The sequence below is a fragment of the Puccinia triticina genome, chromosome 5A (assembly GCF_026914185.1).
Source record: "Puccinia triticina chromosome 5A, complete sequence".
Taxonomy (NCBI): domain Eukaryota; kingdom Fungi; phylum Basidiomycota; class Pucciniomycetes; order Pucciniales; family Pucciniaceae; genus Puccinia; species Puccinia triticina.
In genome coordinates this window covers 6,801,325-6,825,651 of record NC_070562.1, presented here as the reverse complement: position 1 = coordinate 6,825,651, position 24,327 = coordinate 6,801,325, and the positions used below count along the sequence as shown (strand labels likewise).

Here is a 24,327-nt window from a genome sequence, read left to right as displayed (position 1 = left end):
CTGGTGGGAGCATTTAAAAAACGGAAGATATTTTTCCAGAGCATCTGGGCTCTAAAAGCTCCGTGGTGGGGTCATTGTGACAGCATCACTGTAGCATATGTGGCAAGGCCTATGGCTATCCGCAATCAATCATCATAAAAGGGAAAAGCGTAGGACCCCTGCTTGGGCCATGACCTGTGGGAGCGAGAGTTGCCCACTTGTTTTGCGCGGAAGGGGTTTGCTGCCAACATTCCGATTGGCAAGAGCAACACCAAAGCTTGACAGCCTGGTGCCCTCCTGATGTCTTTTCGTGGTGAACACCTATGAAGCGAGGCATTGGGTCATCGGGTGGATATCCAGCACTATCCAGCAGCACTGGTGGTTCACATGTAGGCCACACTATGTCCGCCATACAGAAGGTTGCAGAAATTCAATGTAAATCTTAGTTTTTCAAAGCTTTTGTTTGTCATTTTTAGCCTCCAGCTATTTGTATGTACATACATGAAGCCGTTTTCGTTCTTCTATGACTATCATCTGAATCGCTTTTCAACAAGATTTGATAGTCACCAAAATATTTTCGGATTCCTATTAACCTGCCAGAAATCAACTTGACCGTTTTTGAAGAAGATGGCTCCGCGTCAAAGACCTAATAATGTCAGTGGATCCAAATTCTCCAAATAATTATTTACGAAGCAACAAAAATTGATAAATGTCCTCACCTCACATGTCCAGCCGAGCTTGCGCGATCTGCATGATGTTCAGTTACAAAATCGAGTAGATGAGCTTGAGGTATGATGGTGAATTGTAAAATTACTCCACTTGGGCTCTGAAGTTGACAATACATGCATGCTTTTTTCCTATCGGTCAAACAGAAAAGTATAGACTTGAGTGTGCTTCAGATAAACACCAGGATTGAATCAGAGATATCGTCTACTGTTTGTTGTCGAGTTCTTTTCTTAATTGGAAGCTTTTAATATATGGTTACTTGACTTGTTGCTATTGGTCGGGATTTTAGGCTAAAGTTTTGTCAGATTTGCGCTTAAAGATTGCCCAACCAGCGGGGGACCATAACCAACCCAAAGTTAGTCAACACGTGGAGATCACTTCTTTCTATTTGGGTTTTGAGTATAATCATTATTTTTCAAAAAACCAGGTGCAAGCGGATACCGATCTCCCAGCAAAGGTCACCAAATTAGAAGACACGATGATGATGGTCAGCTTTAAGATGATTGAGATAAATTTGACCCTCATTTACAAATGTTCAATTTTCCTTTTAATACAGATAAATGCCCGACTACAGATGGAATACCGTCCCAATGTTGGTCAACAAACCACTTCTCCAGAAACTATCGACATTTTATCCCTGCTGATTAAATGAGATAGGTCCAGGAAATGCAAGAGCTGAAAGAAATGGTCGGCCGGTTGAGAGATAACTCACTGGTTGTAAGTCTCTGTAAGAAAACAAGTTTTGAATTCAAAACTGATTGCCTCAGCCCATCAGTGGAACCAATGGGGGAGTAAATTTTCTGAAATCGAATCAAAATTTGAAGAAATGAATGGCCGTATAGAAGCTGAGGTGAGAATTGCAATAAGACACAACACCCTTGGTTCGGTATGTTTCACTGATTTCTGTTCGCTCCATCAGCACCTGAACAACAGAAGTCTTGCCGTTCCTCATCTGGAGATTGAAACATGGAACAACTCAATGTCCACCAAGGATGAAATAGAAGCTTTAAAAAAAAGCATGGAGTCGATGCAAGAAGTTCTGCGAGGAAATCATAAATCTAGCCTGGAAAATCACGAGGAGCTCTTGAGGCAGGGAAAGGAAGTAGACCAGATGAGAGATATAGGAAAAACGGTGCGTGAATTGTTGGTTAGTTAAACCGGCATAATATTAATGGCAATCATGATTCATTTCCAAGATTTCAAAACAAGTATTGCACATCGAAAAACTGTCACACATAAACCAGCAGAAGCTCTCGGAACATCGCACAGAAATTGAGTCTCTTGCTAAATTTGATGAACTGTTCAAGAAGCTCGAAGTTGATCTTGATGACAAGCTTCGAACTGTGGAAAAAAGTGTTTTCGAGTTGTTGAGTAGTACTGAGCTTGCTGGAAGAAGTGGACAATTGATGGTAAGCTCCTCTATTTTTGAAAATATCTAATTCGACTGTTGAATAGCAAAATTTCGATAGGAGTTGGACAATGCGGCAACTGACATTTCGGCTGGGAGGGCGGCTTCTTCAAACCTAATTGAAATTGTAAGTTATTTTTACCTTTTTTTATCTGTTCATTCTGGAGGCTTACCACAAAAGGCTTCCCCAACCGATCAAGAAATGTGACACATCATTCGAAATCCACAAACGCACCATAAACGCCACTGTCGAATCCTTAAAGGAATGGGTTTTCATGCAGACTAAAGAATTCCAGGCCAACTTGGAACAGGCTACAACTAACGAGCTTATCAAACAGAGGCATGCGATTGAAGCATACACAGCCCAAAACGTCTGTAAATTTAGCTCATCTCACTATATTTTTTGCTGATTATTATCCAATCTTTCACATGGAGCAGAATTCCCAGCTTCACGACAAAGTTCTTGATAGGATTGCGGTTCTGGAGGCGGAGGTCGTCAGGTTATCTAGGGAGAAAAACGAAATTCAGCTTGCCCATTCAAATATCCAAAACCAATCGGTTGTAAGTTTTTCTTTTTCGGTATCTTGCCTTTAATTAATTAATTTGATGATTTTCTGGCTTTTATTTCCAGGAACCCGCTGTTTGGAGTGCTTACAGGATGGAAACTGAAAGGCTTGTCCAACTTGTGGTAACCATTTTATGAACTCCTGTGATTTTTGTAATCTAACCACTAAAGTCATAATTTGGAGCAGAAAAATCAGTTCGATGAATCCTTGGAACTATATCAAAATCAATTTGATGCCCGACTTGATTCGCTCAAGCATGTGGTTCTTTTAGCCCAAAACAGGGAGCTACAGCCTCTTATCGAACAGGGTACACAAATCTCTGGTGAACTTCTCAGGCAGGGACGTGATCTGCGATCAGTGTTAAATGCCAAATTGCACGTAAGTAAATTTGCCTCATGAAACCCATTTGAATCGTTGAACTTCTGATTTTTTGTTACATGCTCATTGCTAGATTGAGGGGAAGGTAGCAAACCTCGAAAAGGCTGGCGAAAAAAATGAAGCTATCCTTTCTAAGGCAAACTTGGCCATTGATTCGCTCAGGCATGATAAAGCACTGATTTCTCAGTGGCAAGATAATATTGAGAACAGTGTTGCCAAGTTATCCAGGGAAAATAACGAGCTTCAGCGGATCAGCACTAATCTGCAAAACTCGCCAATGGCAAGTGAACCACATTTTATGTTCTTGCATCGGGCATCCTGGATTAACCAACATTCTTCTGCACGCTGCCCAGGATTTGGATTCAAATTTTTTTGAAAAATTAAAGAGCAAAACCTTTATAGAACACATGGTGATGTTTTCAAGTATCTTCATACCGAGCCCTTTAACTAATAAAACTGACTACCGAAGCAAATCAAATAGAAAAAGATATGTGCTGAGTGCCTAGAGATTCAAAATGGCAACTTCAGTGAAGGCCTCAAGAACGTTAGTCTATTTCACAACAGCTTGAAATAATTGATTTGTTTATTGGTTTTGTGTTTGCCAGATCAACGACAAAGTCGCAAGCATGGAAGAGGCTCTAAAAAGCAACAATCTCTGCCTCGCCGAGGCAAATTCGAACATTGCCTCATACGTCAGCAACATCAAATTTATTCAAACTAATCAGAATGCGCTGGAAGAACGTCTGACCGCCTTTCAAGATGGGTTTCTCGAAAAGCAACCCAATTTGGAAGCTATCAACTTTCCCGAGTTTCAGGCTTTGGTCGATGATGTAGCTGTTGTGAAAAAACATGTTTTTGAGCTTTCAAAATTTCGAAATGTGAGGATGAGAACGCATTACGCTAGTTTTTCTGTTTGGTTGACAGGGATTGACTTCTTTCTCATCTAATCATTGATTGTTCTCAAAGTCATTCGTTGACCGGGAAATTCAGCTTGAAAACGCTCATCCGCCAGTTGTAGCTTGCCCTACCCCTTCCGTACATAACCCTGCCCATTTACTGAAAGAATCCCAAATTCAATCCAATTCAGTGGTGAACCCATTGACCCTCAATCAATTTGGTTCAATTTACCCTGATAAACCTCCTTCAGCTAACCTCAATCGACCTGATCGAATTGAAGAACGCACCGAAAGCTTTGAAAGGGAAGACGACTTTTCTTACTATTTTGGACTTTTTGATAAAGAGAACAGCGAATCGGAAGAAGAACAAGGAACAAGTAATAAAACGGTTGAACACGGCATTGAAATTGATCTTCCCCCTCGACTTAGAATCGGTAGCCATAGTGAAACAGATTCAGACCCAGATGGTAACACAGCCACCAATCAGTTGCCACAGGTGAAGAATCACACTTTCATGTTCTAGAAAGCACTAGCTGACATTTTCTCATGAGAAAAAATCAGGGAAGTTCCAGAAGATCGGATACATTGCCCACCCGAGATATTCAATCAGCTTCTCTTCAAGCAAACGCTCCAAAAATAAAAAAATGGAGACGGGAAACCCAGAAAAGCGGACCAAGCAGGGGCAGGAAAGAGAGTTTACGAAAGGAACGGAAGAGTATGGATGCTGAGACAAGGGCTGATGACGAGACTTTGGTGAGTAAAATTATTGATAGCCGTAGATGGTGGGAGCTGAATTTTCTGTTGTATGTATTTCCAGTCCAATGCAATTCAACAACACATCCGGATGCTCATGAGCCTTAAAAGGTCCAAGAGTCATTTCCCTCGCTCACCAACCGAGGAGGAACTCCGAAAATTGCCAGATTTGGGTGATGGCTTTCCCGTGCTAGCCGTCTCTGCGCAATGCCTTATAAAATCAAATAAAGTTACAAGAACTTGGGACACGGAAGAAACAATGGGCCAAGGATTCTCTGATTATTGCCTTCGACGTATTAGGCAATACGGACTTCCCTTCTTAGGACTGAGCATTGAGCTTGAAAATCCAAAGGCGCAGGAGTGGAACCGAAGGACGGCCGCTTTCATCACCGACACATTTTACAAAGCATTTGAGGCGTCAGATTACTCCGATTATTTCCGTGCCGGTTTTACCTTAGAGGGAGCTGTACCTAAAAGGGTCGAAACCCTGGTCCAAAAGAACATCGATTATCGTATTGGGGAAATGAAAAAGGATTACAAACGCGCGAAGGGAAAGGGACGTGAGACTAATCACTCCAACCACTCCCCTGATGGTTCCGACAGCTCCAGTGATTCTGAAGCTGGAAGACGAGTTGCAAAAATGTTGCGAGGGGTAGATGAGCAGCGAGATCGAAGATCTGCACGACGTTTAGCGGTAAGAGTCTCTGTTATTACTGGTATTAGTTGCATGCAAGTAAGGTTGAATGAATTTACTTTTTTATTCAGTTGGCACAGAGACGCTATAAAACAGCCGCGTCATTTGAGGAGCTTGAAAAATATTGCCCACTCTTTTTGGATGAGCGACTCTGTTCTTCGGATGAATCGGATTTGAATGAAGAGTCGAGGATAAGGCGTGTACCCATTTGGCGAAGTAAAGCGGCAACAGCACTGGTTGAAAAGATTGACCTCTTCACTCGAAAGCTCAATACTGATATGCCGAAAAGAGCGGGCAGAAAGCCAGCACAGCGGAAAAACTTAGGTGCGCTGGCCCCACAGGGAGGAGTGCGAGCAACTCCATGTGGTCTCCCTGAAGATACCTACGATGTGATGTGGTTGGCTAATCAGTCGTCTGAGCAAAGAAAAGGACTTCAAATGAAAGCTCCGCTGCTTAATTAACATTCTAATTCAAGAAGCAATAGGACACCTATTTTGCTTGCTTTGCGAATCAGAAAAATCATCATGCCGGAGAATACATTCTCCTACAATTTGTTCACATCGTACTACATAGTTAGAAACCCCTACTGCATGTAGCTATTCAGCTTCCCTTGTCTTGTCCTACCAATCTTTGCCAGATCTCAATGCACACCATGAATGTACCCCTCAGTTCCTCGAGTCGCCCCATATTCAAATATCAATTTTCTTCCCTGGCGAGCATCTTGATGTTGTACCTGCTTGCCAAGGTCTTTAGCAAGCAGGTACAAGATTCTCACCTAAGAGGAAACCTCCTGGACGCGCAGAAGAGAATCTATTGTTGCTGAGTGGGTACAAGCAACACGGGGTCAGCTACACTACCATGAGCAATAGCGCAGCGTAGCATAGCTTAATACCACTAAAACTAACAGGATTTCTTATTAGCTGTTAGCGGTATTACACTAGCGCTAACCCGCAGAAACCAAAGACTAAGCCCGCTACGCTGCGTTATGCCACTCTTTAGCGGGGTTTTCCGCTGAAATCAGCATAACGTGGCGTAGTTTTAGTGTTTGCGCCGCTAACAGGACCCTAACGCTATCCCCACAGCACACTGCACTAAGGGCCGCCGTTTAGCGTAGTTTAGCGTAGCGGCCCACTGTTGTGGATCTAGCCAACTATCACTACGAAAGGAATTTCAGTGGACTAGTTAGTTGGTCCGGGGGACCCACGCGGGGCGCTCTCCGTAGGAGAGGCTTACTTGCTAGAGCCATCAGCACAAGCGCAGCAGATTTGCGCTGCACTTGCGCTATTTTGCAGCGCCAAAAGCGCCAAACATGTCTTTTCGCCCGCTTTGCGCTGCACTTGAGCTATTTTACAGCGCCAAAAGCGCTGAACCCAGCTTTTTGCCCGCTTTTGGGCGCCACCTAGTGCGCTGCGCAGTGCGGGAGAGGGACCATTGGCAGGTGACTTGCCCACAGGTTGCACCTCCTCACAGGTGACCCACCGCAGCACCCTGGCATGCATTTTTCCCCCATAATTTTTTTTTCTTGAATGTCTTTATTTGCACCTGTCAACCTCCTAAAAATACCCACTATTAATCAGTGTAAAAGCGCACATCAGCAATGAAAAAGCAGAATTCACTGCTATATTCTGCGCTTTTAAAGCGCAGGTGCGCTTCACTATTGCTATAATTAGTGTTTACACGCTTTTTGACATTGTGCGCTAGAATTAGTGGGCTGAAAACTTAAAAAAACCAGGCCCCAAAACATTAAGTGGAAGCGCAAGCGGCCTAGAGCTATAAATTAGCGCAGCAAAGCAGGGGCAAGTCGTGCTGCGCTGCGCTTTTTGTAGTGCAGCCGCTTAATCCTTGCTCCCTGAGCACACCCTCTGGCACTATGAAGAGTGCTCCGGCACACTGAATAGTGCCTCTGGCACTATGAAGAGTGCTCCGGCACACTGAATAGTGCCTCTGGCACTATGAAGAGTGCTCCCGCACACTCTGAATAGTGCCTCTGGCACTATGAAGAGTGCTCCCGCACACTCTGAATAGTGCCTCTGGCACTATGAAGAGTGCTCCCGCACACTCTGAATAGTGCCTCTGGCACTATGAAGAGTGCTCCCGCACACTCTGAATAGTGCCTCTGGCACTATGAAGAGTGCTCCCGCACACTCTGAATAGTGCCTCTGTCTACATACAGTGCTCTATTGGCGCGGCAATTCCATCAAAAACCTACATACTCAGCCGGCAGACCCCCCGCCAAAAAAAAAATCAGACAGGTGAGTGGAGCCACCGTTTTTCGGTCAATTGATTGATTTACTTGTTCCAACAGTGGGCCGCTACGCTACACTACGCTACAGTGCCACTTAGCGTTAGCGTAGCGGCAAAAAGCGCCCGCCCATTTTGAGTAGCGTTAGCGCGCTGTTAGCCCCGCTACGCTGCGCTAATTTTCAGCGGCGCTAACAGCGCGCCAATTGTTTGTTAGTGTTAGCGCGCCGCTACAGTCACTACGCTGCGCTACGCTGCGCTACGCTGCGCTACAGCGCTTTTAGCGGAAAAAAGGCCTTTTTTTCAGCTAAAAGCACTGTGGCGCACCGTAGCGCGCGCTCTTTTGCGCCCTGCGTGTGTAGCGTTAGCGCAATTGCGCGCATCTGCGCTAACGCTACGCTAACAGCTAAATTTGCTGCGCACCCTTCGCGCGGAGCGTTAGCGCAGAGAAGGCGCAATTTGCTAACGCTACACTAGAATTTACCGGAATTCCGCTACGCTACGCCACGCTAACGCTACGGTTAGCGTAGCTGGCCCACTGTTGCTTGTTCCCGTCCTGACATCTCCTTTCCGCCTCCCTCTCCACCCTCCCAGCCGCCCATTTGGAAAACCGCCCGCCCGGAAGAAAAAAAAACAGGTGAGCCTCTGATTTTTGGGCATGATCAACCCAATTCCATTTCCGACTGTTCTCAAATTTTTCCTTTCCGACTCATCTGTCTGTTCCTTCACCCTTCCAGGCACTCAAACCGTACTTTACTTCAATTTGGACACCTCCGACTCCACGCGATACGAAACAATTGAGTTTCTGGTGTGTCATTCCACACCCCAACTGTATGTTAAGCTAGTTTTTCTGATGTTATTTTTTATTCATTGGGTCTCTCCTCTCAGACCATGCAAAACCAGGCTACACTCAAACGATTTGCTCTCACCCGCTGTGTCGACCTTGATCCGTAGCCGTTTGCAAATGCCCATGGCGAGCCACTAAGATGTTCTTTGAAGAACCAGAAACACACGCATACTGGGTTGGCTCGCAATGTAAGCAGTGTAGTTGCAGCTGTGGCCAACGGACCACTGGAATTCACTCCCCTGTTCTTTGCAGCCCCACGCCAATCTCACATCGGACCAGCGGTCTGGCGAGCGAGCCCGAGTTTGGGCGGAGCTCCAAATCTACCTCAAGGAGAAGTACAGTGGAAATGCCAAATCCATGTAAATCAAGGACAGATCAATCTAACTGACTCCCTTTTTTACTTATTTTCAGGTGCAGGTTCCAAGCTCAAGGCGTCCTCGCCACTGAGCTCGATACAATCTACCCTACGCTCCATTCCGGCCATGCAACTATTATCCGATTTGGGATGGTATAAAACCAAATGGAACACAGACGAACATCGCGAGAATGATCGATGGGAAGGGTGGTATGACCAAATTAAGCTAGATCTTACGCTGTTTCTTCGATCTCAATTGGACAACCAACAGGCTCAAGAATATCTCCCGACCGGCCTCCAATTTCCATCCCCGCTTGATCAGGAGCAGCCTACAAAAACCCAATAGAAGCCCATCCGGATAATCAGTAATAGCTTGTCTGATCAAGGGGCCGCCAAGGGTAACAACAAAGGCTCACTGAGCCTTTACGCTGGGCCGCTGACCATGGCGCAATTGGACAATGGAACGGAAACGATCGAACAGGAAAGGATCACCTTCCAACGGTTTGCTAGTTGTCGCTTGAGTGGGGTGACTTTACACAACTTCTGTCTTCTACTTCACGGTTCTTGGCCCTCAATTTGCTAACAATCTTGACATTGTTGCGGACGATTACTAGATACATTGGTATCTGAGAAGGCGGGTTTTATATTCAACGCTGAAGCACCAGTATGGTCGATCGACTTCCTACCATCCCCAGAGCTTACCTCACATTCGTGTGTTGGGCAAGAGAACCAGCACCGCGTGGCGTGTGACTTCCTCGCAGTGGCTACGATCAGCTCCGACCCCGGCTTGATCCCCCCAGCAGAGATTGCAAAAATGGAGAAAGATGCGAAGAGCATCGCGCAGATCTGGAGCATCCCTGATTCCGAGCCAACCAAGTTCCATGAGCAGCTCTCTAGCGACAAAACATTTGATCATCCACTACGCCGTTCTGGGAAATCTGTGATCCCTTTGCCCCGCAACGGTCAACCAACTGTTTCAGGAAACCACAATGATTGCCCTCAGTCTATTCCACCTGTTTGCTTGCTCCCAGCTATCCGGCTCTCTTTCTCAATTAATGTTTCAAACTCAAATTCTAGAAAATCAAGTTTCATTTTTAAATTATCTCGAGGTTGGTTATGACAGATGATATCAAGAGCTGGAACACCAACAGGCTCAAAATAGTAATCAACATAAAAGTATCAAAGAAAAGGAATAGTTTTTCCTGATTCCTCATGGGCCCAATAAGCTCAATGTTCCTAAACGGCCAAAAATAAACATCGGGGTGAGGTTTGTTACTCTAGCATTTGTAATTCACTAATCTGGCATCAGACTTACCACCACACCATCACGAAGTACCAACTCATTTGTGATCCTGTTCATGTAAGCATCAAATTCCTCCCCCTCTTGTGCCACATCAGCCCAATCTGCTGGCGTATCAGGCCCTTCCAATTGTCTCCTGATAACGTCCTGGACCCGTCTCGCCACAATCATGGCCTAGTGTTCAGCCAGTCTTGCGAGGTCGGCGTCAGCCAAATCTGCAATCATTCCGACCCTGGCCTCGGGGAGTGTTACTCGCGGAGTCAGTGACTGTAGCTATGAGTTATGTAAATGTTTTGATTTCGATGAAAGCTGTAGGAAACAAATAGAGACACACATGATGACTTATATATACAATTGTTTTCTGGTTATGGTCTTCGATGGATGGTCAAACACATAGGGAAGAATACATACATAGGTTGTGATATAATGAGACATAGGAATTGATAAAGAAATGAGAAAGCTTTAAGAGCTGAGTGATTCGGAGTTGAGTGTTGATCAGTTGGCTTGTCGAAGAATGAGTGGCAAGCAAAGTTCAGTCAAGCGATGTTGAGTTATTGAAGATGGTCCTGAGTATTCAACTATAGACCGGCTGAGGTCGTGACAGATTTAGCGGCGCCTGTTGGCACTGTGCTGCGCTAAAATCACCGCTTTCTACACCGTAGCGCCGCTTCTCAGTTTTGAGAACAGGTTTCACGGCAAATTTAGATTCAAAACAGAAACACTAAACATAAAGATAATTGTAAAACAGTCAAGCAGAATGTAGCTGGTGCAGCTACACGAAAAAAATACAACAGGTAAGAGCGAAATTGCACACATGCAAAATCACACATATGTTCAAGATTGAAATCAGACTTTTCCATGCACATGGAAAGGGAGCCGCGCAACCAGGTGCAAATTAATATGATATATGCCAGTGTCTTCAAAATGACCTGAAGTCCAACCACCACCCCTGTGTAATTTCCAAAAATAGTCAGGTTTTCAACAGTGAGAGTTAGCACTTGAGATAAATATGGCTTACATGTTTTTTTAACCTTTTTCTGACCTGAACCGTGGTGGTTGCTTGGCTTTCTTGTTTCTTTTGAGGTGTGGTGCGAGGCAATAACGGATTTGCGATTGGTGTCTTGGTGAACTTCCTTCGCCTGCGCCAATATTTCACAAGGGTTGAGGTCGAAAGGCTTGAATGAAAAACTATCTATGGATCGAGCTAATAACAGGATGGAAAATGAGTTGATGTTGTGAATACTAGAGTAAAAAATGATATTCACCGCTGAGTTGATATACTGGACATGAAGGCCCGCATTTACCGTGAATTCTTTGGTTCAAGGTGTGCTTTTTCACGCGATCAATGTTGAGGCGACAGTGTTGGTCACACGGTTTCTTGTTATATTTAATGTTGGCGCTGCAAGTTGAGAGGTGAGGACAAGAGTAGTGGCGACTGGTCATTTTGTGATTTGATATGTGCATGCGTCAAATATACTAGGAAGATGAAGTAGCAATTTGGGGTGACGGTAATGAGTAGGGGTTTAAATAATTTGCATTTCGAGTGGTCTCAAGCGCGTGTGTCTTTGTTTAGTAGGTTGAGCCTGTTTAGTTCTGTTATGAACAACGGTCACAGGTAGCCTCCCCACTGAGCCATACTTGGCAATGGAGCTATACTGAGGCGGAGAAATACCTGAGGCGCGCCTAAAATTATGAGCAAATGTTCAGCTATTGGCAAATGTTCAGCTTTCAGACCTGTGTACTTCGACTCGAGCTCAACACCAACAGGACCGAAAGCATCCAGAGCTGGCTAGTGCGGACAGGGGGGAGGATGGGTTTGAGTGGGTGGTGGTTGGCCGGTGAGCTTCCATTCTCGCTGCCGTTGATCGTCGGTGGCGGGGCAAGGGTCGAGAAGAGGCTGCTTTTGGTTGTTGCTTCCGTTGACAGGGGTTTGATTGGCCCCGCCAGCCCATGAGTTTGGGAAATGTGTATATACATATGTATGCAGTTTCCTCGGTTGGCCAACACCCGAGGGTCATTTTCCTCGGTTGGCCACCATCCGAGGGTCATTTTGCTCGGTTGGCCACCATCCGAGGGTCATTTTCCTCGGTTGGCCAACACCCGAAGGTCATTTTCCTCGGTTGGCCACCACCCATTTTCCTCGGTTGGCCACCACCCGATGGTCATTTTCCTCGGTTGGCCAACACCCGAAGGTCATTTTCCTCGGTTGAGGGTCCAACCGAGGTGCCATCCCTTGGTTCAGACCAGCCAACTGAGCCTCGGATTACTCCCAACCAATTAAGAATTTCAATCGGTTGGATGTCTGACCGATCCGAGCTCGGGGGTACCGCACTCGAGTTCACATCGGGAGGCATTTTCCTCGCGCGGGTCTGATCCAATTTTAACTCGGATGCCTATTTGATCGGGTGCACTCAACCAAGTTTGAAAAGGTTGAGCGCACCCGATGAAGAGGGGCATTGCGCCATGCCAGGCAAATATGCTGGCAGTGGGAAGAAATCCATAAAGCAAAAAGAGTAATAATACCCACAAGAATCCACCACAAAAGTAAGGTAAACCACCGCAGTAAAAGCTAACATAGAAGCCGTAAGAAAACACCACCACAAAACGCAATCCATCAAGAAATAAGCAAGAAACCGTAGAGTAAAGCAAAATCTATGATCAGATCAATAATCCATGGAAGAGTAAGTTAAATCATAAAATAATGAGATGATAAGATGAGGGGGGAAGAAAGAAACTGTGACTGTATAAGTAGAAATCCCCCCCTCTCCGCCGTAGAAAGTAGAACCCAGTAAACTCTGCCACACGTCATAACCCAATAGAAATAGAAATAACAAATAACAGTAGAAAAGAAACTCCTCCTACCATCCCACGCACACCACCTGCCTCCGCTCCCCCATTGTCATATGCTCCTCCGCCGCTCGCCGTAGACAGCCACCAGCCCTTTGATCATCCATCATCCACCCCCCCTGTCTAGCCTGCGGTGTTGAGATCCCACACACCACCTCGGCCACAGCCACGCCCGCTGACGTGACCTGCTCCGGCTGCACTGGCTTCCCCCAATCACCGCGCTGCACTGCCTGGACTGAGAAAGTCCGCTCTGCTCCGCACGCCGCAGCTCCGCCGCCTTTGACTGCACGCTCCGCGCCTAGCCACTGCGCTCCGCCGCTCCGCATCCGCTTAAAAATGAAGGCCCTGTGCCGCTCCAGCTGCCTGCGAAGCCCTTGTGCTTCGCAGCACTGCACACCCCAAACCCCCCGTTGGACAACTTGAAGCGCCGCGCCGGATTCAACGCTACACCGCTTTGCTTCACTGATTTAAAGCGCTAGGCCGCTGGCGCTTGCGCTTAATGGTTTGGGGCCTGCTCTTTTTATGTTTTCAGCGCACAAAAAGCGCATAAACGCTAATTATAGCGATAGCAAGGCATGCTTGCGCTTTAAAAGCGCGGAATATAGCCCTGAATTCCTCTTTTTTATTGCTGATGTGAGCTTTTAAACCGCTTAATATCCGGTACTTTTAGGGGGGTGACAGGTGGAAATAAAGACATTCAAGAAAAAAAAAACCCCAATTTTTTTATGGGGGAAAAACAGATGCCGCGGTGCTGCAGTGGGTCATCTGCAAGGAGGTGCAACCTGTGGGCAATTCACCTGCCAATGGGCCCTCTCCCGCGCTGCGCTGCGCTTGTGCCGCTGCGCAGCGCACTACGTAGCGCGCAAAAGCGGGCAAAAAGACGGGTTTGGCACTTTTGATGCTGCAAAATAGGTCAAGCGCAGCGCAAATCCGCTTTGCTTGTGCTGATGGCTCTGGGAGAGAAGCACGAAATTGCTAAGCTTAGCGCAAGCGCAGCGCGCGGCCGCTTGCGCTTGCGCTGATTGTGCTGGGGCTGCAGGGCAGGCCGGCTTTGCTTCACTAAACGGTGTGCTTTCTGTAGCCAAGTGCAGCGCTTCACCCTTGCTGAGCACAAAAGCTCTAAATATTGAAACTGAGGTGATAAGCAGGTGTGCTTATGTATTTCACATGTAAGCTGAGGAAAACCTTGAAAGTACTACATACCTACAACAGGATGTGGGAAGCCTGGCAGTGGCAATCAGAGAAGCTGCTGACCTGGGGACTCAACACGGGTGCAAAGGAGCTGGGGTTTGAGCCATGTTCCGTACCTGCGGACTTAGTGTTTTGGTAGGAGTAGGATGGCTGCGGAAATCATGGACAGACTTACTGGTAGGGGCGCAACACCAGGTGAACTGGGGCGGTGGAAGCTGATGGCAACAGCAAGCAATGTTGCATGTGCTTTTGATCTTTGCTTCAAAAAGTGTGGTTTAAGAAAATCACAGTGGGGGGCGCTTCACAGCTGACCCAAAAAGCGGCCAGGCAAGCGGATTCCCGCTGCGCACATCTTACCCTGCCTATAAAGCAAAAGCAAAGCACAAATATTGCACTAATTCCGCAAAATAAGTGCAGTGCAACACTCCCAAGGCGCTGCATGCTGTGCTTCCACACTTTTTTGCGCCTGCTGCACTGCAGGTAAGCGCAGCGCTAACCGCTGTGCTGCGCCCACAACGTTGCTCCAGCTCAATGAGTGGAATTGGTACTCCTGGTCTGTTTTGCTTTGACTTTGCCGAAATATTGGATAGGGAATTAGCTTTTATCTAAACATCAATCCTTGAGATATCTCGCACTGCTTAACTTTGGCACAGGTTGTGAAGAAAACGAGTTAGAAAATGTAAAGACATCCAGGCCTAGCCCTTTCCCCTTATTTTTTTATCTATACACAGTCAATACACACTTTATTACAAAATACTCACCCAATACATGCTCAATAACACATTCTTGATCAAATGTTTTCTTACTTTGACCTCTGACTTTTGAATTTTCTTGGCCCACTTGCATTTCTTCTCTGAGATTACGAGGTCTTTTTCTTTCAACAGTTCAAATACCCTTTTCATATGGGTCTTGTGTTCTTCCATAGATTTAGAAGAAACAATGACATTGTCAAGATACACCAAAGCATATTTACCTAGGCATTCCCAAAGAATTGAGTTCATCATATTTTGAAAGGTTTTTGGGCATTACAGAGACCAAAAGGCATAACAAGGAACTTGTACGCGCCGTTGCGCGTACTGAAGGCTGCTTTTTCAATTGATCAATCCAAGAGTTTTACTTGCCAAAAGCCAGACTTTGCATCAATAGAGCTGAAGACAGACACTCCTTCTAAGAATTGGTATGTGTCATCAATTCTTGGCAGCGGATATGAGTTCTTGATTGTTAGTGAATTCAGTTTACGGTAGTATACACACACCTGCAAAGATCCATCCCGCTTTTTCACCAGGATCAGGGGAGCTGACCAGGGCAATTTTGATGGCCGCATGATGCCATCTTGTAGAACTTCCTTGAAGAATTTATCTATCAGCTGGCCAAGCAGTTAAAAGAGGTTAAAAGTACCTGCTCGGCGAGCATGCTGACCTACTCGCCCAGCAGGTAAAAGCTCTTTTACCTGCTCGGCCATCAGGATGACCTGCTCGCCGAGCTTGTATGGTTACAGGTACTTGCTCCGACTCGGCCAGCAGGTCAACCTGCTGGCCAGGAAACAGTACCTGCTCGGCGAGCAGGTAAAAGTTCGCCGAGCGGGTACTTTTAGCTGCTCGGCCGTCAGGATGATCTGGTCGCCTGGTTACAGGTACGTACTCCTTCTCGGCCAGCAGGTCATCCTACTGGCAAGGAGGTAACGGTACCTGCTCGGTGAGCAGGTTGACCTACTCGCCGAGCAGGTAAAAGGTCGCCAAGCAGGTATTTTTACCTGCTCGGCCATCAACCTGGTCGCCGGGCGGGTACAGTTACAGGTACCTGTTTCGGCTTGGCCAGCGGGTCATCCTGCTTGCCACGCAGGTAACAGTACCTGCTCGGCCATTAGGATGACCTGCCCGCCAAGCAGTTGCTTTTACCTGCTTGGTAAGAAGGTTGACCTGCTCTGCAAGCAGATAGCTGTAGCCGCTTTGAAGCGGGAAGAATTACCTGCTTGGCGCTGTTATTTGCTTGGCCAGTTGACCTGCTGGACGCGCCGGAGCAGGTACCTGTAACTGTACCTGCTCGGCGAGCAGTTCATCCCAATGGTCGAGCAGGTAAAAGTACCTGCTCGGCGGTCTTTTACCTGCTCAGCAAGCTTTTACCTGCTCTGGGAGCAAAACTCCACAAGCAAACTGCTTCTTTCCATAAGAGTCCACACTCTTATATCTTTTTCTTGTTCCCAGAGAGGCAGCCCATTAAAGCACCATTGCCTCTCCAGCTCTATTCATCCCAAGAGTAGTTCCACAGCGCTTGTTGTAGTGCAGCGCTGTGGTAGACGCTTTGGTTCCGGATGGAAAAATTCAAAAATTTCTAGTTTACATATGTAGTGTTACATTACACCACCTAGGGATACACACACTCCCTTCAGCTTACATACACAGTTTTACATATATATGTGTGTATATATGCGGCTACATAGCAACCAGCCAGCCTCAGATGTGGCTGTGTAGCAACCACAAGCCACTTATTACAGTAACCTAGCAACCACAAGCCACATTAATAAAGCGGCATAGTAACCATGGGGCTGTGCAAGTCACTCAAGCAGACTACACAGCAATGCAGAAAGCTGTGCGGGTCACTTGAGAAGACTCCATAGCAACCAGAGGGCTGTGTAAGCCACACTTGTAACTAGATCACCAGGTAAATTTGCTCATGTCTACACTGCCACACTGTACATAGTTGTATTTGCACAGCATTTGTAAAGGCACACCAGCCAAAACCCCTCATGTACATAGACCACCAGCACAAATGCCTCACATTTTCCTATATAAGGAGGGGCTCTCTCTTCCTTTTCCCCCCATCCATGGAATGGCATCCAATCAAGGAGATCATTCCCCCCACGAGATTCAAATAAATTGTCACCCTCACACTCTCTGCCACATAATAAAATACTAGCTTTATATCTTGCAATACACAGTACATTGTGCGTCACTTGTAAGAAAAGTATTCAACTACACTAGACCACTGTCTTCTTGCTTCCAGCCTAGCTGGGGGTGTTGTCAGTCTTTGTCTTTCAGAGAAGCAGGGGTTTCCCCACACATACTTCTCTAAATTCAGCCATAAGAGGTGCAAACCGCTTTTGGAGTCTCACAGCGCTTTCACCCTTATACTCAGCTGTGTGCTGCTTTCCATTTTCGCTGCAGTGAGTGGATTAGCAGTTTGCCTGTGGAGTTTTGCTCCCAGGAAAACTGCTAAAGCAGTTTGCCTGTGGAGTTTTGCTCCCAGGAAAACTGCTAAGGCAGTTTGCCTGTGGAGTTTTGCTCCCAGGAAAACTGCTAAAGCAGTTTGCCTGTGGAGTTTTGCTCCCAGGAAAACTGCTAAAGCAGTTTGCCTGTGGAGTTTTGCTCCCAGGAAAACTGCTAAAGCAGTTTGCCTGTGGAGTTTTGCTCCCAGGAAAACTGCTAAAGCAGTTTGCCTGTGGAGTTTTGCTCCCAGGAAAACTGCTAAAGCAGTTTGCCTGTGGAGTTTTGCTCCCAGGAAAACTGCTAAAGCAGTTTGCCTGTGGAGTTTTGCTCCCAGGAAAACTGCTAAAGCAGTTTGCCTGTGGAGTTTTGCTCCCAGGAAAACTGCTAAAGCAGTTTGCCTGTGGAGTTTTGCTCCCAGGAAAACTGCTAAAGCAGTTTGCCTGTGGAGTTTTGCTCCCAGGAAAACTGCTAAAGCAGTTTGCCTGTGGAGTTTTGCTCCCAGGAAAACTGCTAAAGCAGTTCGCTTGTGGAGTTTTGCTCCCAGAGCAGGTAAAAGCTTGCTGGGCAGGTAAAAGACCGCCGAGCAGGTACTTTTACCTGCTCGACCATTGGGATGAACTGCTCGCCGAGCAGGTACAGTTACAGGTACCTGCTCCGGCGCGTCCAGCAGGTCAACTGGCCAAGCAAATAACAGCGCCGAGCAGGTAATTCTTCCCGCTTCAAAGCGGCTACAGCTATCTGCTTGCAGAGCAGGTCAACCTTCTTACCAAGCAGGTAAAAGCAACTGCTTGGCGGGCAGGTCATCCTAATGGCCGAGCAGGTACTGTTACCTGCGTGGCAAGCAGGATGACCCGCTGGCCAAGCCGAAACAGGTACCTGTAACTGTACCCGCCCGGCGACCAGGTTGATGGCCGAGCAGGTAAAAATACCTGCTCGGCGACCTTTTACCTGCTCGGCGAGTAGGTCAACCTGCTCGCCGAGCAGGTACCGTTACCTCCTTGCCAGTAGGATGACCTGCTGGCCGAGACGGAGTACGTACCTGTAACCAGGCGACCAGATCATCCTGACGGCCGAGCAGCTAAAAGTACCCGCTCGGCGAACTTTTACCTGCTCGCCGAGCAGGTACTGTTTCCTGGCCAGCAGGTTGACCTGCTGGCCGAGTCGGAGCAAGTACCTGTAACCGTACAAGCTCGGCGAGCAGGTCATCCTGATGGCCGAGCAGGTAAAAGAGCTTTTACCTGCTCGGCGAGTAGGTCAGCATGCTCGCCGAGCAGGTACTTTTAACCTCTTTTAACTGCTTGGCCTGCAGGTTGACCTGCTCGCTGACCAGGTACCTGAACCTGCTTGGCCTGCAGGTCGACCTACTCGGCCAGCAGCTTGACAGGTTAACCTGCTGGCGAAGCGGGTATAAGTACCTGCTTGGCAAGCAGGCTGACCTGCTCGCCGAGCAGGTACCTGTACGTGATTGGGCAGCACTGCTCGCCAGTCTGAGCAGTCTGCTTGGACCGGCGAGTCGACTTCTTGGACCAGCGAGCAGACTGCTCCGGCCACTGTGGCTCGACGTGCTATCTGCCGGAGGGCTCCTCCCCGGGAAAGTTCTCCGAGGAGGGTGGAACAGCCAATGATTCAAAATCATCGGCTGTTGACCCACCGATGATTTGAAATCATCGGTGATTTACCCACCGATGATTTGAACTCATCGGTGATTGACCCACCGATATTCATTTTACTCGGTGGGTCCGTAACCGAGCTTTCATATCATATGAAAGCTCGCTTGACCTGTCAACCGAGCTTCCATTGCTCGGTTGGTGGCGGCCGAGGTTAACTCGGCTGGCCACTGATCGAGGAATTTGATTCGTCGGTCAGACAGCCTGCCGGTTTTGGCTCGGCCGCGGACCAGCCGAGTTTGAATCGGGTGGCCAAACCCTCGGGTTACTGTCCCCCGATATCAACTCGGATGCGGATTGCATCGGATGCGCGCAACCAATGTTAAATCAGTTGTGTGCATCCCAGATTAACGGGGATGGACGCATCCGAGGCTTAAATGCTGGCAGTGCAGTGGTTGTAAACCCCTCCTATGAAGGTGGGATACCGGCGATTCCCATCATCCGCACGGCCTCGGATGTATTCCCATGCATCCAGTGCTTCCAAATGTGATGCAGCACGTTGCAGATTGGGTCTGTTGAACAAAGACTGCAAATCTTGAACAGTGATGAGCTCATTCTTGTACATGAAATAAGCGGCTTGGAAAAAAATCCTTTGGCATTTGATCCCAAAATTTTCATTTTCAGATTGGATTAAACTTATCTGATCAGACAGATATTGCATCTTTTCCATCAACTTGATGGTTGCCTGGCGCATTGGACAATTGCAATGATAATATCTATGAGTCATCCTTCCTTTAAGAACTTTGGGTGATTCATGTTTGTATTGGATATCTTTGCAATGAGCTGCAGAAAATACATCCTTCAATAAGTACCTCTTCCACACCTGGTTTCAATCAATTTAATCACATACTTACCAAGATCTTTCCCCATTTCTTTCTTTGAATCAAACCTGATTTGAGAAAAAACAGTTGGTTGTGGATCAATTCAAAAGCCTCCCCTTCCAACAAAGCTGAAATACATCATGCACAAATTGGATTCAGAATCAGAAGTCGACACATTTACTCACATCAAATAAGTCAGGCTATTGACATATCTCAAGAGATCACCAAGCTCCTCATCATTCAAAATCATCAACATTTCTTCCTCTCCTGAATCTGGAAGGAAGACTTAAAGCCTATGCTTTACATGAACCAAAAGAAGTGTGTCAACCTCTGCTATAGCAGCTTTCAAGAGTTGCTGTTGATTTGGATTGTAATCTGTAGAACTTAATTGCACTACTTGTGAATTTTTCTTTAAGGAATTCAATTCCTGCAGAAGGCACTTCATAAGAACTATCAAATTTGTTTCAGAAATCCATCTTTTTTTTTACTTCATGGAGCAAAGAACAGCAAAATAGACCTACCTTTTCTACCCTCCAAATTTTCTGGACTTCTTATTTCTAAATATTAGATTCAAGAGAGATTGGTGATATTTAATTCTTCTGGTGAGTACTGCTTGAGTCTAATTGATTGTGGTTACTCACCATCTGTTTCCAAAATCCCCCCTGCTTCTCCCCCTTGTGTTTTCAGCTCTGGAATGTCTTCTATAAATTCAAGAACTTTTTTTTCTTCTTTTGTATATGAAAGTATGGGAACCTTAAGCCCCTGTGAGCTTTCATCCAGGTTACTCCAGTGGGTAGCCAAAATAGGACCTGGATTCATGTAAATGTTATGCAGAAGGAAAATTATGAGTCTCCTCTATCAAAGCAAATAAATTGCTAATCTATGATATGTAACTGTCAAAGATACCTCTCTTTGGTGCATTTTTTTTTCCTTTTGTTCCAAAAACCTTTCCAAACATGCACTGTGTTGCTGGCAAGCAGCACAAAACAAGTAAGACTACCTTTTTCATATTCTGAGAGGACCAGATGGGAAAATAAGTTGTAATAAAATACACAGAGCAAAAAGAAGCTAGATTTTGGGTCTGTTGTTTGGAGTCAAAAGCCTGGTCTCAATGTATTGATGACAGTTGCACCAAAAAGGGCTATCTTGTGCTGATACAAACCAATTATGATAAAAACGTTTCTTGCCAGGATCAGCTAACTGAAAATACAGCAGCTGATCCAACTTAGATTAAACTTAGATTCATCTGAAATCATATATCATTACAGGCAGGTTTCACTTAGCTATGTACAATTATGCTTGAAAATTTCCCACACAAAACATCAGGTGCATCACTCAAGATTTTCATACTGCACACTTCAAGGATGAAACACTGCACTACCAGCTTTTTGGCTGTATATACACAAATCAAAACTAAGACTCCAGAGATGTGTGGATTTTTACAAAACTCTTTTTCCTTCCATGCCACAGAATAATATTTGATTATTAATATTATCTGGAATCTGTAATCCAAGTATATTAAAGCCTCAGGTTTGTACAAAAAAAATTCAAGGGTTCACCCTACAAAGTAGCCAAAACAAAACAAAAAGATCAAGGGTTTCCCCTTTTACAAACCACAGAAACAACAAACAATAACTCTTGCCACAAACACCCAAAAAAACAAAAAGAATGCACACAAATTGCTACAAAAAAACTAGCCCGCACCCAGCCACCCAGCGCAGCAAGCTGACACACCGTGGCCCAACACCCATCCCTGTCTAGCAGGGTCAAAAAGTGTTGGGAAGAAGACCCCCAGCCCTAAAGCACAGGGGGGCCCACGAATATCCACCGCCGGACTGCGCAATTGCAACAGCGGACGGTGGTGAGACGACCCCTTGGCTGGAATTACAGCTTTGGGAGTCGCCTGGGGATTAGCCAACCAGTCCGCACACCTTCTTATAGCCACTGCCCCCCACCTTCATCCCTCCTCGATGCCCGCACTCACCACCAACCACCCTACTCGGACCTATCAATCCATCCAGTCACCTAGGCAATGACCACCAACCACCTCAATCAGCCTCCTCCACACCGCCATGCCAACCCATCGCCTCGGCAGCCACTACCACTCCATGACAACTTAGCTTTATTCCGCCGCCCAACCCACACCCATCACGACTCCTCCCTCCGCCCCCAACCAATCTGTCATAACCACCCCCTAGCCTCCTGCCGCCACGCCAACTTGCCCCCAGCCTGACAACGCCTCATACCTGTATCTCCCGCCACCCACATCAAGGCTGTCGAGGTGGGCGGCCGCTTGGACATGATCTTTAACAAATATGTTTGCTCTCCTGACCCGAGAGCGGCCAACAATGCAAGCTGAAGGTCTCGGGACATTCAGTGTGGGGATCATGCATCCTGACGACTTGGATGCCGTCCAGACGGAGGAGAAGATCTGGGACCTCACAATGCGTGTGAACTGCAAAGGGGTCTGGTGGGGTTGCAAGTATGGCATCCAGGCAATGCTCGCTAACCCCGTGGATGAGAGCAAGGACCTGAAGCCGGGCGGAAGCATCATCAACACGGCCAGCTTTATGGCCAAGCTCGGCGCCGCCACTCCCTGACTCGCTTGTGCGCACTAACATCTCTTGTTTGTCCTTCTCATCACTGCCATGGTCCACTGATATTTTCAACATGGTTCCAGATACCGCAAGCAAGGGCGCCGTGTTGGCGATGACTTGAGAACTGGCACTTGAGAACTGGCGATGGTCCACGCCCAAGACGGGATCCGAGTGAATGCGCTTTGTCTGTGAGTACTGCTCGAGCTACAGCCACTGCAAAGACGCCACCTGACCGGCTCTTCTCTCTGCCATGTAGAGGTCCTCTTCGCACGCGTGAGTTGCTCGGGCCCAGATGATGACGTTTTGAGCGGAAGCTGACATCCGGAAGCGGTCGCCATACAGCCCCGCTAATGGACTTTTTGAACACTCCCGAGAAGCGCGAGCGCAGGGTAGTCCATCTCCCACTGGGCTGGTTCGGCAAGGCAGTTGAGCAGGCCCGGGGCGCATTGTTCCTTGCCTGCGAGGACAGCAGCTATGTGACCGGCACAGACTTTATGGTCAACGGCGGCGCACATGCCTGTTATGTTGTCAGTCTCACCGGCCGCCACTCGTTCCCCTCTTCTTCTCTCCCTCCACTGACCAACTGTCTGTTTTTTCTTAGACTCCAACCGGTGAGCCTGCGTCCAATCCCCCCAAGAGTCTCGCCTCGGCATAAAAGATCCTCATTGCTCCATGAATGCCCCCCGTCAGTTGTATAACCACGAAATCCTCCTTGCGCGTCCTCTCTCCCGCCTTCATTTGCGTATATGTACTTCCCCTTTTTCCGAGCGTCACAAAGCCCGCAAGCACTGCCGAGAGACGTGAGGCCAGAATGTTGGATGTCAATCATATCATACAGTTGGCTGCACTGATTGTCAGACTCAAGGCTGATAAGCCCCCCTCCCTTCCTCCCTCCTAGCAATGGCGAATGCGCCCTTAAGCTTCAGCCCCAGCTCGCCAAACCCGCCGAGCAAGCCGGGGGAGTGGGGGTGGGGAGAATCATCTGAAGTCAAAGCGCCTGAACGGCAATCTGCTGACCTACCCGATCCGGCTGGAGTCAACCAACCAAGAGCTCGCGGCGATCCTCAAGAACCAAGTGATCCGGATCAAAAAGGTCCTCTCGAGCCTCCAACTCCGCACCCTTGGCCGCATCTGTGAGGTCTTGTTGGCCCTCGGCGATGCCATTAAGATCCAGCCTAACGTGCTCCTGCATGAACTCAAATTTTTTGGACTCGCAACCAATACTGCCGGCCTGTTTTGATCCTCCCACCCCTTCTGCTCCATTGCATATTTATATCTCTCTCTCTTGCTCTCCTCCAAATCACGGTTCCTTCTCTTGCCGGACAATCTCACCTCTATCCTGGTGATCTGGTTACATGAAGAATACCTAAAATTCCCCTAAAAACAAACTAAATGCAGTGTACAATGAGGCTTAAAATGATGTTTTTTTTTTAAAAAAAAAAAACTGTTGTGATGGAGATCAATTGACCAATCATTACCATAACATCACTCTTTTGCAATTGGTAATTGTGAAGTGTTAGGGCCTTTCTACTGTAAAAGGGAGTTCAAACAGGCAGCTACAGTCAAAAGGAAACAACAAGAAGATAAATCAAGGCAGTGCTGTAGCCAAATTCCAAAACCCCAACAAGAAATGAGCCAATTTGGCTCAAGTTTTGAATTAATCAAATCACAAAATTAAATTTGAATAAGTTTATTGCCTGAGGTAATGCACACAAGGTACATGCAATGCTGATTTGAACTGAATTCCCAGTGCAATAATGAAATTTTTCTTGTCAATCAACCGATTTAACAGGAAGGAACACCTCAATTGGGCTAATTTCTGGGGTAAGGATGGTTGGAATTGCAGGAACTGGCA

The 24,327-nt window shown here is 46.9% G+C and overlaps 5 protein-coding genes across 5 annotated transcripts; 4 read left to right on the top strand and 1 right to left on the bottom strand.

Annotated features, from left to right (window-relative positions):
- Positions 1-380: 380 nt before the first annotated feature.
- Positions 381-9,189, top strand: PtA15_5A786 (uncharacterized protein; the record flags this gene model as incomplete). The annotated part of the gene is made up of 20 exons (XM_053169584.1): positions 381-398; positions 995-1,060; positions 1,133-1,192; positions 1,262-1,297; positions 1,363-1,422; positions 1,481-1,555; positions 1,625-1,852; positions 1,902-2,114; positions 2,175-2,240; positions 2,314-2,484; positions 2,552-2,674; positions 2,745-2,801; positions 2,866-3,057; positions 3,131-3,357; positions 3,586-3,601; positions 3,663-3,935; positions 4,024-4,449; positions 4,515-4,706; positions 4,771-5,266; positions 8,900-9,189. The coding sequence occupies 20 exons, from the start codon at positions 381-383 to the stop codon at positions 9,187-9,189; spliced, it is 3,285 nt and encodes a 1,094-aa protein (XP_053020767.1).
- A 96-nt stretch (positions 9,190-9,285) lies between these two features.
- PtA15_5A785 (uncharacterized protein) lies at positions 9,286-9,941 on the top strand (the record flags this gene model as incomplete). Its single annotated transcript, XM_053169583.1, has 3 exons — positions 9,286-9,355; positions 9,458-9,858; positions 9,921-9,941. The coding sequence occupies 3 exons, from the start codon at positions 9,286-9,288 to the stop codon at positions 9,939-9,941; spliced, it is 492 nt and encodes a 163-aa protein (XP_053020766.1).
- A 1,725-nt stretch (positions 9,942-11,666) lies between these two features.
- Positions 11,667-12,192, bottom strand: PtA15_5A784 (uncharacterized protein; the record flags this gene model as incomplete). The annotated part of the gene is made up of 2 exons (XM_053169582.1): positions 11,667-11,826; positions 11,909-12,192. 2 exons carry the CDS (start codon positions 12,190-12,192, stop codon positions 11,667-11,669), a joined length of 444 nt encoding a protein of 147 aa, XP_053020765.1.
- Positions 12,193-22,190: 9,998 nt separating this feature from the next.
- Positions 22,191-22,475, top strand: PtA15_5A783 (uncharacterized protein; the record flags this gene model as incomplete). Its single annotated transcript, XM_053169581.1, has 1 exon — positions 22,191-22,475. The coding sequence occupies one exon, from the start codon at positions 22,191-22,193 to the stop codon at positions 22,473-22,475; it is 285 nt and encodes a 94-aa protein (XP_053020764.1).
- Positions 22,476-22,616: 141 nt separating this feature from the next.
- Positions 22,617-23,712, top strand: PtA15_5A782 (uncharacterized protein; the record flags this gene model as incomplete). Its single annotated transcript, XM_053169580.1, has 3 exons — positions 22,617-22,660; positions 23,371-23,434; positions 23,509-23,712. The coding sequence occupies 3 exons, from the start codon at positions 22,617-22,619 to the stop codon at positions 23,710-23,712; spliced, it is 312 nt and encodes a 103-aa protein (XP_053020763.1).
- Positions 23,713-24,327: the final 615 nt, after the last annotated feature.